General features: G+C 41.0%; 3 protein-coding genes across 5 annotated transcripts; 2 read left to right on the top strand and 1 right to left on the bottom strand.

Moving 5' to 3' along the window:
* The first annotated feature begins 806 nt into the window (after positions 1 to 806).
* Positions 807 to 1,809, top strand: LOC134177028 (soma ferritin-like). Its single transcript, XM_062643730.1, has 3 exons — positions 807 to 944; positions 1,012 to 1,133; positions 1,263 to 1,809. Exons 1-3 carry the CDS (start codon positions 881 to 883, stop codon positions 1,692 to 1,694), a joined length of 618 nt encoding a protein of 205 aa, XP_062499714.1. The 5' UTR covers positions 807 to 880; the 3' UTR covers positions 1,695 to 1,809.
* Positions 1,810 to 9,487: 7,678 nt separating this feature from the next.
* On the top strand, positions 9,488 to 9,826 carry LOC134177794 (uncharacterized). The gene has a single exon (XM_062644576.1). It carries the CDS (start codon positions 9,488 to 9,490, stop codon positions 9,824 to 9,826), a length of 339 nt encoding a protein of 112 aa, XP_062500560.1.
* Positions 9,827 to 11,836: 2,010 nt separating this feature from the next.
* LOC134177487 (ankyrin repeat and SAM domain-containing protein 3-like) lies at positions 11,837 to 13,772 on the bottom strand. Of its 3 annotated transcripts, none has more exons than XM_062644272.1 (6): positions 13,692 to 13,772; positions 13,423 to 13,544; positions 13,264 to 13,362; positions 13,048 to 13,142; positions 12,172 to 12,249; positions 11,837 to 12,112 (listed from the first exon to the last, which is right to left on the bottom strand). In XM_062644272.1, the coding sequence occupies exons 2-6, from the start codon at positions 13,474 to 13,476 to the stop codon at positions 12,052 to 12,054; spliced, it is 387 nt and encodes a 128-aa protein (XP_062500256.1). In that variant the 5' UTR covers positions 13,477 to 13,544; positions 13,692 to 13,772; the 3' UTR covers positions 11,837 to 12,051. The 3 variants fall into 3 exon arrangements, with proteins under 3 accessions (XP_062500256.1, XP_062500255.1, XP_062500257.1); XM_062644271.1 differs by having other exon boundaries at positions 13,679 to 13,767; XM_062644273.1 differs by having other exon boundaries at positions 13,434 to 13,544; positions 13,679 to 13,767.
* Positions 13,773 to 13,826: the final 54 nt, after the last annotated feature.

Below are 13,826 nucleotides of genomic sequence, written 5' to 3'. Positions count from 1 at the left end.
TTAATTAATAAGAGCTCTTTAGTAAATCGAACCTTGTCCAAGCTATGAAACTAGTCCCACGTCACTATTTCCAGCACGAGAAAGCGACCAAGCTCTTCTCGTGCTGCAACAATTCTGGTAAAAGCTCCTCCTCTTCGCGTGATTCACGTGCGTTTAGCTCAGCGACAACAAAATGAGTACTGTATTAGCCGCTTTCGTCTAGAAGCCGTATCTGAAGAGACTTGCTGAAAATAGAGGCTGCCCTCGAATCGAGGCCGCACTAGTGTGCAAAGTTACCGGCCACGTCTATATATTATGCTTTTGATGCTTCCACGTTAATCTCATCCTATTATTCGCTCACTCATCTATAGAAATTATAACATAATATTCGTAGCTTTTACAGCTAAACCTGCAGCGATTGGCACTTTCAAAAGTGTTTTAAAAGTAAGCGAAATTGCTGTAGAAACATTGAACGTAGAGCACATACATTTAATTAATTGCACAATCTCTTTGTAAGTTACTGTAATGGAGTATACTATTCCAACCCTCACAATGGTACTAAATACAGTTATTCCTACGCATGCATCACTCATGCACAACTTCTAACTTTAGCTCGTAAAGATCGAGTTCGGTCACACTATCCATTTACTCCAACGCTGAATCTGTAGATTCTGCACGTCTTTGTACATCGTTTTTATAGTTTAATTAAGTTGTGTACCTACTTAGATAGATATGGCTTTCAACAATAAAATGTGTATCAATCGCAAAATTTATATCAACTTGCCTCGGATAAAATAATTGGCTCCGCCCTTGATCAGTCACAAGACTTGAAGTGTTGTAACGTCACACCGAAGCAACCTTTATTACGTGCCTGCTGTACTTGTGGATATCAAGTTTTACCATGAATTTTGTCCACGGCTTTCTGTTTTTGTTTTGCATCTCGGTATTTGCTGATACGGATAAGGGTCAGACAATGTATCTGGCTGCATACGCTGTAATGTTGTTGTAGACTATTCTGTATCTTGCTTTCAGATGCAAACCGTTCTCCTCTTATAACATCGCACACCCGTCAGAACTACCCACAGTCTTGCGAAAATGCAGTAAACAAGCAGATTACGTATGAACTTCGAGCCTTTCGTTTGTATAGGAGAATGGTAAGCAACCGTGTTGACGAGTCAAAGTGTAGGTGTAAAGACATTGTGTATTGTGCATTGGTTTTTGTTCCTATGAACAATCGCTTGAATACAACAATGCGTATTGTTTGATAATGGTGTGTTGTATAGTCCTACTATTTTGACCGTACCGATGTTGCTCTTCCTGGTTTTCACAAGTTCTTCAAAAGAGCGTCAAACGAAGAGCTCGAACATGCTGACAAACTGATGAAATATCAAAACCAACGAGGAGTCGATCAGCTCTACGAAAACACCTGCGTCAACATCAGTGAGAAACCATCTCAGAGATGGAACACTGTCACCGAGGCCATGGAATTAGCTCTGCAGGAGGAGAAGAAGATCAACAAGGCTCTCCTAGATCTTCATCAGACGGCTGAAGACAATAACGACCCCCACCTAGCTGATTTTATTGCGTCTCAGTACCTGACCGAGCAGGTAGACAGTATAAAGAAGATGGGAGAATATGTGTTGACGCTGAAACGTGTCGGAAGTGGACTAGGTGAGTACATGGTTGACAGGCTAATGGAAAATGACGCCAAGTGACCACCTGGATGTTAAGAGACACACGAAACTCCTGCTTTTCGTCTGGTTAACTTTTTGTTATAGTTTGTCCGCGTAGGGATGTCTACAGTTAAATACCAAATGTTGTCATCATGCATCTACCGACCTCACCATAGGTCCTTGCAACACGCGTTGCTCATCACTTTCCTGACACTGCATAATAATCAGTGCACCTTTCGGTCATTCCACTTCCCAATTATCCCAGCGTCATTGCGTGCGCATGCATTAGTGCAATATTGAACATCGGATGTTGCACATATTTATATCTCGTTTCCACTTACTCATATCTTGTTTCCACTTATTCATAGTTGCACTCTTCCACTTATCCATATTTCAATGTTTCAAAAATAAACCCGCTGGCCACATATCCATATTTAAATGCGGAAAAATTAAAATTAAATTTTTTCTAAAAATCGAAGAAAAATCAACGCACCCTTCGGCCTTTCCACTTTTCAAGGCCACGACGTCGCTTCGTGCGCGGATATTATTGCAACATCGAACACCGGATGTTGCATATATCCATATGAGCTCGTTTCCATTTATCCATATTCGCGTCTCAAAGCGAATCGATCTGCTGGTAACTCGTCCATTTTTCAATACGACAAAATCAAAAGGCAACAGCGTTTCTGGTTTCTTCATAATTTTGCCTCAAACGTCCATGCACTGTACAGACTCGCGCTCTTTTCTACCTGCAGCTATCGCCCGTTTCGCTCCCAGTTCCCGAGCCTTCATTCGATGCGGCGCGTGCTCATGAACAAATCAAGCCGAGATCACGTGCACCGGGAGCCCACGCAGGGTGTCTTGCTCGTGTTACACTCGTTGTCTCTACTAATCGTTTCATAACGTGAGAGTCGTTTGGCTTTCGCTACCGTTTAGCTCAGAGTGTTTGATTAGGAATGTTCTGTAACTGTTTGCGTGTATCTTGAGAGGAAACTTGTACGTGTCGCAGACACGGATACGTCACGCCTACCATATCATGTACACGGATTCTTCTACTAGAAGTCATGATGAAAGCTGCATAGTAATTACGGGAAACCTAAAACATAACAGCACAAGTAAAAGAATAATAATCGCCGCCAATAAACAGTCTGACATTCAGCGAATACATCCTGCCTATCTGCCATCTCCCATTTCTGCCAAATCATTCAGACATTCTTCTAGCAGATATATATCTAGTTTACTCGACCGTTCATATTTCTACCCAGCCACCCTCTCCCTTTTCTACTTATTAATTAATTAAGGAAGATGACTGCTACAAGTCAGACAACGCTCAGTCTCAAGAGAGAAGACAATGTACTCCAAACAGTTGCACGTGCACGCGCGCGCATTTCACTAAATCCAACTAATGCAGATTAATGGACTAGGAGATGGTGCAGTGTCGATCCTTAGTCAATTAGTAATTGGGATTCAGTCCTTTCAATTCCATTTCTGTGCTTCGTACATGCATGTATATGTCTAACTAATGACCATACCCGTCGAACATCTAGAGGAACGTACACCGACGTTTCACTGCATGCTCTTCAAAAATTTAGTAAATTTTATTAATGTAACAAATATAAATATAAAAGATAACAACAACCTCAAACTCTAGATTCCTGACGTTAACAACATCAAACTCTAGAGATTCCTTACGTACTATATTTTCCCTAAACTCAACACAACATTGTACTACTCCCACTCCGGCTAGATTGTTTGCTACCATGATACTCTAGAGATAGCAATTAGCTATTTGTTCTGCCTAATTGATGTAACGTTGTACAGTTCTCTGTAACTCTAATCGTCAATGGTGTGGACATCAGGCGAAGGGCTGCGACCACTAGCTAGAAGTACGACGTCTTGGAGAGAGTGAAAGCGGGTAGCGTCGCCAACGGCTTAATTAAATTCGCCTATGGGCGTATCTTTAACGCACGCTAGCTTTATACCTTCTCGGGTGTACTGTCAAGTACAGAACTATTCTAATCAGACACTCTGAGCTGGACGGTAGCGAAAGCCAAATTTCTCACGTTAAGAAACGATTTGTAGCACCAACATGCAGCATGCAGACAACGGGTGTAACACGATCAAGACACCCTGCGTGGGGTCCCGGTCATCACGGCTTGATTTGTGCATGCGCACGCGTCGCATCGTATAAAAGCTTGGGAACTGGGAGCGGAACGGTGATTGCTGCAGGTAGAAAAGAGCGCGAGTCTGTACAGTGCATGGGCGTTTGAGGCAAAATTATAAAGAAACCAGAAACGCTGTTGAATCCGTGCACCTTTCGGCCATTCCACTTCCCAATTATCCCAGCGTCATTGCATGGGCGTGCATTAGTGCTATATTGAACACCGGATGTTGCACTTATTCATATCTCGTTTCCACTTACTCATATCTTGTTTCCACTTATTCATAGTTGCACTTTTTCACTTAACCATATTTCAATGTTTCAAAAATGAACCCGCTGGCTACATATCTATATTTTAATGCAAAAACTTAAAATATAACAGTCTTTCTAGAGAACAAAGAAAAATCAACGCACTTTTCGGCCTTTCCACTCTTCAAGGCCACGACTTTGCTTCGTGCGCGGATATTATTGCAACATTGAACACCGGATTTCGCATATATCCATATTCTCGTTTCCACTTATCCATATTCACGTCTCAAAGCGAATCGATCTACACTCTCTCTAGTGTTGTCATGGCAGTTTCGATATCTCATGGTAGAGAAGTGTTTCTTTTGGTTGCCGTCTTTCGTATGCTCTGCAGACTTCACATTTGCCGACATAATCCGCAATCGCTACATTAATTTTTGGCCAAAGGACTGAATCTCTGGCTCTTCTGACACATCCTCCAATTCCGATGTGTGCTTGACGTATTCGTCCTAATGTAAATCGTCTAAGAGAGTGAGGTATTATACAGCGATTTCCTCGGTACACCACACCATCTTCAACAACAAGCGCGTCTCTAAAGGGAAAATACGGGTGGACACAAGGTTTCAAGCTCTTCTTATCCTTTGGCCATCTGTTATGAATATCATTTTGTAACGCTTGCAAGGTATCATCGACTGCTGTTTCTCGCTGAATCTCTTGTAACTTGCTTGTTGTAATGAGTAACAATCTACAGCGCTGCAATTTGTTCTAATTTCTTTTCAAATGTCGACTGCGTGTTCAGAATTTCAAGGCCATTCTCCACTGTATTGCTCCTGCTCTCTGTCGTTAAATACGCTCTTGAAAGAGTGTCGGCCAAAATCGTTTCTTTTCCTTTCTTGTACACTACTTTGAGATCGTATCTTTGCAGCCACAGTAGCATTCTCTGCAATCTTCTTGGCGTTGTTTAAAGTGAATTGCGCACAATGATTTCTAAAGACTTATGATCAGATTGTACTTGCATTGGTCGTCCATACGTAAATTGATCGAATCGTTCCATCCATTGACTATCGCCAGTAATTCCCTTTTCATTTGAGCGTATCCTCTTTCACACTCAGTCAACGCTCTACTGGCCTACGAGATTGGTCGTCCGTCTTGCAGAAGCACGGCCACCAACCCCAAACTGGATGCGTCACAGTGCATTAATGTGGGTTTTGTGGTGTCGAAATATCTCAAAACGGGTGCTGTAGTTATAGCTTGTTTGATTTCTCTTAGCGCTCGTTCTTGTTTGTCTGACCACTCCCATTCATTATTCGAACGTGTCAATTCTCTCACTGGCTCACAAGTATCAGCAAGCTTCGGCAGATATCTTGATAAATAGTTAGCCATGCCAAGAAGCCGCCGAACACTTTTAACATTTTCAGGCTTGGGCATTTGCAGAATTGCATTAACATTTTTTGGATCAGGTTTTAGCCCGTTTTCTGTAAGAATATGGCCCATATATGTCACTTGCGATTCTCTCAATCAAATACCTGTATCTCTACAACGCTTCAGTAAAGCGAGTAGATTCCGGTCGTGATTTGTTTTTGCCTCTTCCACTCCTGACACCATGTATCAAGTCAATAAACTATAAACACAAACTTAGAACGCAATGCACAGAACCCAAAATTAAGTAGACTACACGCTACCGGCACTCAGTCAGAATGAACTGAGTAGTCCCGTATATACTACGTCATACTCCTAACATCGTCCACACCATTGACGATTAGAGTTCCAGAGAACTGTACAACGTTATGTCAATTACGTAGTACAAATAGCTAATTGCTATCTTTAGAGTATCATGGTAGCAAACAATCTAGCCAGTGTAGTAGTAGTAGTACAATGTTGTGTTGAGTTTAGGAAAAATATAGTACGTAAGGAATCTCTAGAATTTGATGTTGTTAACGTCAAGAATCTAGAGTTTGAGGTTGTTTTTCTCTTTTATTTGTTACATTAATAAAATTTACTAAATTTTTGAAGAGCATGCAGTGAAACGTCGGTGTACGTTCCTCTAGATGTTCGACGGGTATGGTCACTAGTTAGACATATACATGCATGTACGAAGCACAGAAATGGAATTGAAAGGACTGAATCCCTATTGCTAATTGACTAAGGATCGACACTGCACCATCTCCTAGTCCATTAATCTGCATTAGTTGGATTTAGTGAAATGCGCGCGCGCGCGCGTGTGCACGTGCAACTGTTTGGAGTACATTGTCTTCTCTCTTGAGACTGAGCGTTGTCTGATTTGTAGCAGTCATCTTCCTTAATTAATTAATAAGTAGAAAAGGGAGAGGGTGGCTGGGTAGAAATATGAACGGTCGAGTAAACTAGATATATATCCGCTAGAAGAATGTCTGAATGCGTTGGCAGAAATGGGAGATGGCAGATGGGCAGGATTCACTAGCTGAATGTCAAACACTTATGAGTTACTAGGCATCATTTCCGTTTTGTGATTCATCTTTCATCGTCTTGCTGATTAATTAACGGCGATTATTATTCTTTTACTTGTGCTGTTTTGTTGTACGTTACCCGTAATTACTATGCAGCTTTCATCACGACTTCTAGTAGAGGAATCCGTGCACATGATATGGTAGGCGTGACGTATCCGTGTCTATGACACGTACAAAGTTTCCTCTCGAGATACACGCAAACAGTTACAGAACATTCCTAATCAGACACTCTGAGCTAGACGGTAGCGAAAGCCAAACGACTCTCGCGTTATAAAACGATTAGTAGAGACGAGTGTAACACGAGCAAGACACCCTGCGTGGGGTCCCGGTGATCGCGGCTTGATTTGTTCCTGCGCACGCGCAGCATCGAATGAAGGCTCGGGAACTGGGAGCGGAACGGTGATAGCTGCAGGTAGAAAAGAGCGCGAGTTTGTACAGTGCATAGGCGTTTGAGGCAAAATTATATATTATGAAAAACACCGTTGCCTTTTGATTTTGTCGTATTGAAAAATGGATGAGTGACAGGCAGATCGATTCGCTTTGAGACGCGAATATGGTATAAGTGGAAACAAGCTAAGGATATATACGACATCCGGTGTTCGATGTTGCAATAATATCCGCGCACGAAGCGACGTCGTGGCCTTGACAAGTGGAAAGGCCTAAAGGTGCGTTGATTTTTCTTGGTTTTTCCAGAAATTCTTTTCGATTTTAATTTTTCCGCATTAAATATGGATATGTGGCCAACGGGTTTATTTTTGAAACATTGAAATATGGATATGTAAATGGAAGTGAACTGTGAATAAGTGGAAACAAGATATGAGTAACTGGAAACGAGACACGAATAAGTGCAATATCCGTTGTTCAATGTTACAATAATGAACGCGCACGCAATGACGCTATAACAATTGGGAAGTGGAATGGCCGAATGGTGCACGGATTATATCCATATCTTGTTTCCACTTATCCATATTCGCGTCTCAAAGCGAATCGATCTGCTGGCCACTCGTCCATTTTTCAATACGACAAAATCAAAAGGCAACAGCGTTTCTGGTTTCTTCATAATTCTGCCTCAAACGCCCGCGCACTGTACAGACTCGCGCTCTTTTCTACCTGCAGCTGTTACCGTTTCACTCCAAGTTCCCGAGCCTTCATACGATGTGGCGCGTGCGCATGCACAAATCAAGCCGTGATTACCGGAACCCCACACAGGGTGTCTTGCTCGTGTTACACTCGTCTGCATGCTGCACGTTGGTGCTACAAATCGTTTCATAACGTAAGACTTTTGGCTTTCGCCACCGTCCCGCTCAGAATGTCTGATCAGAATAGTTCTGTACTTGGCAGGTAGAAAGCTAGCGTGCGTTGAAGGCACGCCCATAGGCGAATTAAGCCGTTGGCGACGCTACCCACTCTCGCTCCCTCCCAGACGTCGCACTCCTAGCTAGCGATAGTAGCCCTTCGTCTCATGTTCACACCATTGACGATTCGAGTTACAGAAAATAGTAAAATGTTACGTTAATTACGTCAATACGGCTCTGGGTAGAACAAATAGCTAATTGCTATCTTTAGAGTATCATGATAGCAAACCATCTAGCCAGAGTATTAGTAGTAGTAGTAGTAAAAATGTTGTGTTGAGTTTATGGAATCTAGAGTACGTAAGGAATCTCTAGAGTTTGAGGTTGTTAAGTTAACGTCAAGAACTTAGAGTTTGAGGTTGTTGTTACCTTTTATTTGTTACGTTAAATAATAAAAGTTTACTAAGTTTTCGAAGAGCATGCAGTAAAGCGCCGGTGTACTTCTCTCCAGATGTCAGACGGGTATGGTCATTAGTTAGACTTAAAGCATGCGTGCATGTACGAAGCACAGAAATGGAATTGAGAGGACTCGTGCATCTTTTATTCTGGATCCTTCGTGCAAACGGGATCCGAAAGATTTCTTGCAAATGGGATCCGAGCCGCGTGCTGATACCGACCGCTTCAACCTCTTCATCGACAACAATGCAACGTCTCTACGCTTACTAATCGAGCAGTTGTACGGCCGCGTTCTTTACGGCGACGCGGAGGTCGCCGTTTGCATATGCCTTTCACTGTGCATGACAAAGTACATCGTTATCAGATTTTATGTATTTATTCACTAAACACGAATCCATAGACTTATTGAATTTTCTATATGTAATAGATAGACTTAGACGTATGTATTATCGAATTTTTTGTAATACTTTAATGAAATGGATCTAATATATTATATTGGTGTCTGGAGGGGGAGTCTCGCAAAAACACCTTTGCCTCCATGATCCAAAAGTAAACCTTGACAAGAGAATTCGAATAGTGTCAGTCTTAGGGTCATTTTAAAAACGATTTCTGTGAGCCTAGTGATTGTCTCAAGTTACAAGTGACTATCTAATGAAAAGAAGTATTCAATAACAGGAAATGTTGATATGTAGCAGATGAGTCGTATGCTTGCTGTCGGTTTCTTGGAGAAAGTTTCGTAGTTTAAATAAACAATTCATTGTGCTAGTTGTGGTAAAAACGAGTAACGTATGCTGTAGAATCTAGCTATAGGCTCCTACCTATCCTCAGCGCTTTGGTGAGTGGCTTTCTACGCCTACGATATGAAGTGATCCTCCTCTCTAGTAAATGCTTTTCGTGGGTATGAGGAAGACACTTGTGATTTGTAGTCACACAAAGAAATTATTTCTAGTTCAACAACGAAGGCACCCTTGAACGTACGTAAAACATGCCATCATCTAATGTATGCAGTAACTCCTAGTTGGCTTCTCGAGGTCAAATAGTGAAACTACCCTCTCTAGGTAGTATAGCATAGTAAGTCTTGTAGTGTGCGTAAACAGCTGCAGTCTAGTTTCCGTCTACCATCACCATCAATCATCATCATCACCATCAACACAACAAGACAGAAGGGACTTGAGAGAGCTACAACCAGAAGATATGGTGATGATTGAATCCTTTGCTTATGGCAAACGGTGGCAAAAGGCAACAGTGACAAAACAAATAGGACCAAGATCATATGAAGTAGAGACAACAAAAGGTACCAAATTGATCAGAAACAGAAAGCACCTGAGACAAATGAAACAGAACACAGTCAAAAATCAGCAGAAGCTGAGCCAAGTGACTGGTAAAGGCATGACAGGAGTAGACTTGCCAATGACAAGAACTCCAAGTCAAGAAAGAAAACAACAGCAGCAAGCCAGTCCTAAACAGACTCAGAGAAGTAGTGGTAGAACAACTAAAATGCCGGCATATTTGGCAGATTATAAGCTGCGCTAGCGTAGAGTAAGATAACTTTGTTTTTTTGGTAAAGAAGGAAGGGTGTAAGGGTATATAGTATAGATATGTATCAGTGTGGGAATGTATACACAATAGATATAGAATACCACTATACAGTATCCAATGCATTTTTCAGAATTCGAATATTCTTGATTGTATTACTGGCACCCAGATTAAGCGCATGCCCATAGCAGTGTGTATAAAAGCCAGAGGCTCTTCCATTAGTATCTGCTTGGCCACACCTGACTTTGCTCCTGCCATGGTTCTGGCACCATCATAGCACTGGCCTCTGAGTTTATGAATGTCCATCTATAGCCTCATACTTCCAATCATGGAAATAGCTGATTAAATAAAATAATGTATTTAGAGATTTACCTAATAATGTTTCTGTATTTAGTTTTCAAGTTACACAGGAATTCTCTGCATTTACCTAAAGACCGCTAATTCATAACATTAGACAAATGTTCTTATGTACAACTTTGTCTGCTGCAGCAACTCTGTGCACATGTTCACTATTGACAAATGTGTCATAACATTGTTTACCTTGGTGTAAGCCAGCTGCTTGTAGTGTGTGTGTTAAACTATCCCCTTTAATGCAGTTAGGCCACTCCACATTTAAACTGTTTCTATCACCCGTGGTAATTAATTACTAAAACCTGCAGACATGTAGACGTGAAGTATGTGGGTACTTGCATGATACAAAGTTTCTGCTAGAGATGGATGTCAACTTTAAATCAGACTGATTGAATGACAAAGTAACAAAAGCTAACAATGTCAATGTAATAAAACAATTTGTAGTACAAATATGTGAACAACAAGTAGGTAACCAATAAGTAAGACACCTAGTACAGAGTCATCACACTTGCAACTTAGCAGCTCATCACTACAGTAAACATGATATTTATCAGGGTTTCCTCTAGGTATCCTGGAACCAGGCAGGCTGCCCAGTATAAAAATGGGTGTAGCCACTTTATAAGACATGATCACTCCATGCTAATCCTTGACACGTTTTTTGAGCACCAAATCTTGTGCATACTACTCCTAGGGTTAGTCTTTGTAGTGATGTTGATGTTGTAAAGAACTGTGACTGATATCATTACTCCAAGTATTTACTGTTATTCTTAAGCCACTTGACTAGTTGATATTAATGCACGCCTGGGTTTATTATATGATTTAGATTGAACAAAAGATGTCAATCCTACAGCATTTACACTTCCAAAGGAAAGACAAAAATAATCAATAAACAACGACCTCATGTAAACATTGCATTTAAATATTAACAAAAAAATACATACACACAGGCACGTATGCAGAAGGGGTTAAGGGAGTCGTACAAAACATCCTGCAGCAGTTAGAGGTCCATTTCGTCGACTAAGAGGAACTATAGAAAATATATCAAGACAGCAATCTTATTAACTTAAGATACGAGGTCCACATGATGACAACAAGTTCAATCTTTTTAGCCTATCTTCTTGTACTAATAAATAAAGCTGTGTTTACACCGTCGCTTCAGAGCTACTAGCGTATGTGCATGTAGTTGTGTGTGTGTGTGTGTGTGTGTGTGTGTGTGTGTGTGTGTGTGTGTGTGTGTGTGTGTGTGTGTGTGTGTGTGTGTGTGTGTGTGTGTGTGTGTAGTGTGTGTGTGTGTGTTAGTTCGCTTGTGTGTGTATTTATTGTGAATATTAATGTAAATTTTATTAATTTTTGTCTATTTATTGTCAGTATCATTAATTAATCATTAGCGTGTTGCTAGAATGTATAATTCTTTAGAACCCAGGGATGCGTTGATGTGATTAAAGATAATTAACTTAATATCATACACTACACTTCGAATACATGCACATGCGTGACAGCTGCGTCTCTTGCACTGAGCGGGCTTCAGCTATCCACGTTTTTTCTCAATTCTGCACATAGCGCTCTTGCTTGCATCACTTGAGGTGGACACGATTATCATGCTTTCATTGAGCCGTTGCTATCATCTTTCGTTCCGTTAAAATTAATTCGTCGTAGCTAGAGATTGATGTACGTGCACAGAAAATACTGTGAAGTAACATGTGTAGCGATCAGATCAAGAAGAAAGCATGCAGCTTAACGTTTCCTACGAATCTTTCTTGCAAGAACGATCAGTCCTACTTACACCTGTAAATATGTTCTTGTACAGCGCTCGATTCTGTAGAGGTCGATCTTGCATCACTTGCAGTTAACTACTGAGGTGGACGAGATTATCATGATTTCGTTGAGCCGTACGTTGCTAGCATCTTTCGTTCCGATGATAATTCGTCGTAGCTAGATAAACATTGATCTCGTACGTCTCCTAGCAATACTGTGAAGTGACATGTAGTGACCTGATCCAGAAGAAAGCAGCGATAGCGTTTCCTACAAATCTTTTCTTGCAAGACAACGTCGATTCTTCATCATCACAGCTAAAACATATTGAAGATTGCACATGACATTGGTCGTGAGCAACGGTACATGCATGCATGGTCCCATGGAACCTTTGGCTTCTCGAAGAACAATGAAATTTGTTTGTTTTGTGATTCTTCTGTAAAAAAAGTACCAGACGCGTACAACTATACCCAAACTTTACTCTGTGTTCCTCAGTTTGATGACGGTTTAACCTTATTAATGTTTTTACTATGGATATGACATCTCAGCCTTTCTGTCAAAATGCACGGGATTGTTACGTCACATATTGTTGGTGCCCCAAAGGACTGCTGATTGGCGCAACAAATTCCCAACTGTGATTCACGCTGACAAGTTAGTGTTACGTCACCTATTTCTGTATCCCAAAACAACTGCTGATTGGCTCAACAAACTCCCCAAGAGTGACAAACGCTTACAAACAAACATAACCAGAAGTCAATTCAGTTCGTTTAGAGTGAGCTTTTCGCAAAGCAGTCCACCACTTAATGTGGTGTCCTTCTTTTACGCTCGTAGCTAATTATCAGCATGTACAGATATTTACGTCCAAGTTTCTGGTATTTACTCTTTTGTACACGTTAATTAAGGGTAGTGGTGTGTACATGCAATCTTGTGGATGTCCAAAGTCAAGTAATTCCGGATATTATAACTGGATACATTTTCCTAATAACTTTAAATGGTACACTTTTATCCCAAGCAAACCCAATGAGACAAATCTTGAGTATGGGTGTGAAACACCACAACATTTATTCAAAGAAATACAATACAACAGTTCAACTGCAACACATGGAACCACTCACCACATTCTTCTGTTCATCATCAGCTGTTGCTGTAAATAGAATTCAATGATTTCATCATAACCCTGATATGCTGCTTCCATTACAGCAGTTCTACCCTGTAATGACAATAATTGTGTTTTATTGTTTGTCTCTACTGTAATATCCGTCCTATCACAAATCTCATCACATCATTTAAATCTCATTCTCTTCATTCATTCATTCACTATCAACACTTACCCATTTACCAGTTCTGTTCACATCTGCCCCTCTACACAACAAAAGCTCAACTAATGACTTGGAGCCATTCATACAAGCTTTCATCAGTACAGTCCATCCCTACATTAGAGTGAATTGTTATGAACAACAATAAAACGAATCACTCAATCAATAACATACAACTTCATTACACGCATTAACTTCAGCTCCTTGATCCAAGACGTTCAACCTCATCACGTGACTTGCTCCCTACAGCGCTCAGTAGTTGGCGATTCAATGTTGTGATGTCTCTCTCACTCATTCTAACATAACAGTAACACATCAATAACAATAAATCCTTCCAATTTCATTGACAAACGACAATTCACTCAACAAGCGCTCTCAATACAATCACTACACACACCACATCTCATCAACACAGTCTGCAATCCTCTACCTTGTCTGCTTACCACAAGGTGACCTTTTTCGTCTTGCGACGTCTGGGGCGTGGCCACTAGGCACACAACATGTAAATTGTAATCTTTATCACGCGCGCTACTCCAAGTGCCTCGAAACGTCCCTAACGCGCGCATTATTCATTGGTG

This window comes from Corticium candelabrum, chromosome 3 (assembly GCF_963422355.1).
Source record: "Corticium candelabrum chromosome 3, ooCorCand1.1, whole genome shotgun sequence".
In the NCBI taxonomy this organism is placed as follows: domain Eukaryota; kingdom Metazoa; phylum Porifera; class Homoscleromorpha; order Homosclerophorida; family Plakinidae; genus Corticium; species Corticium candelabrum.
Note: the sequence above shows the minus strand (reverse complement) of the source record. Positions and strands in the feature narration are given on the sequence as shown.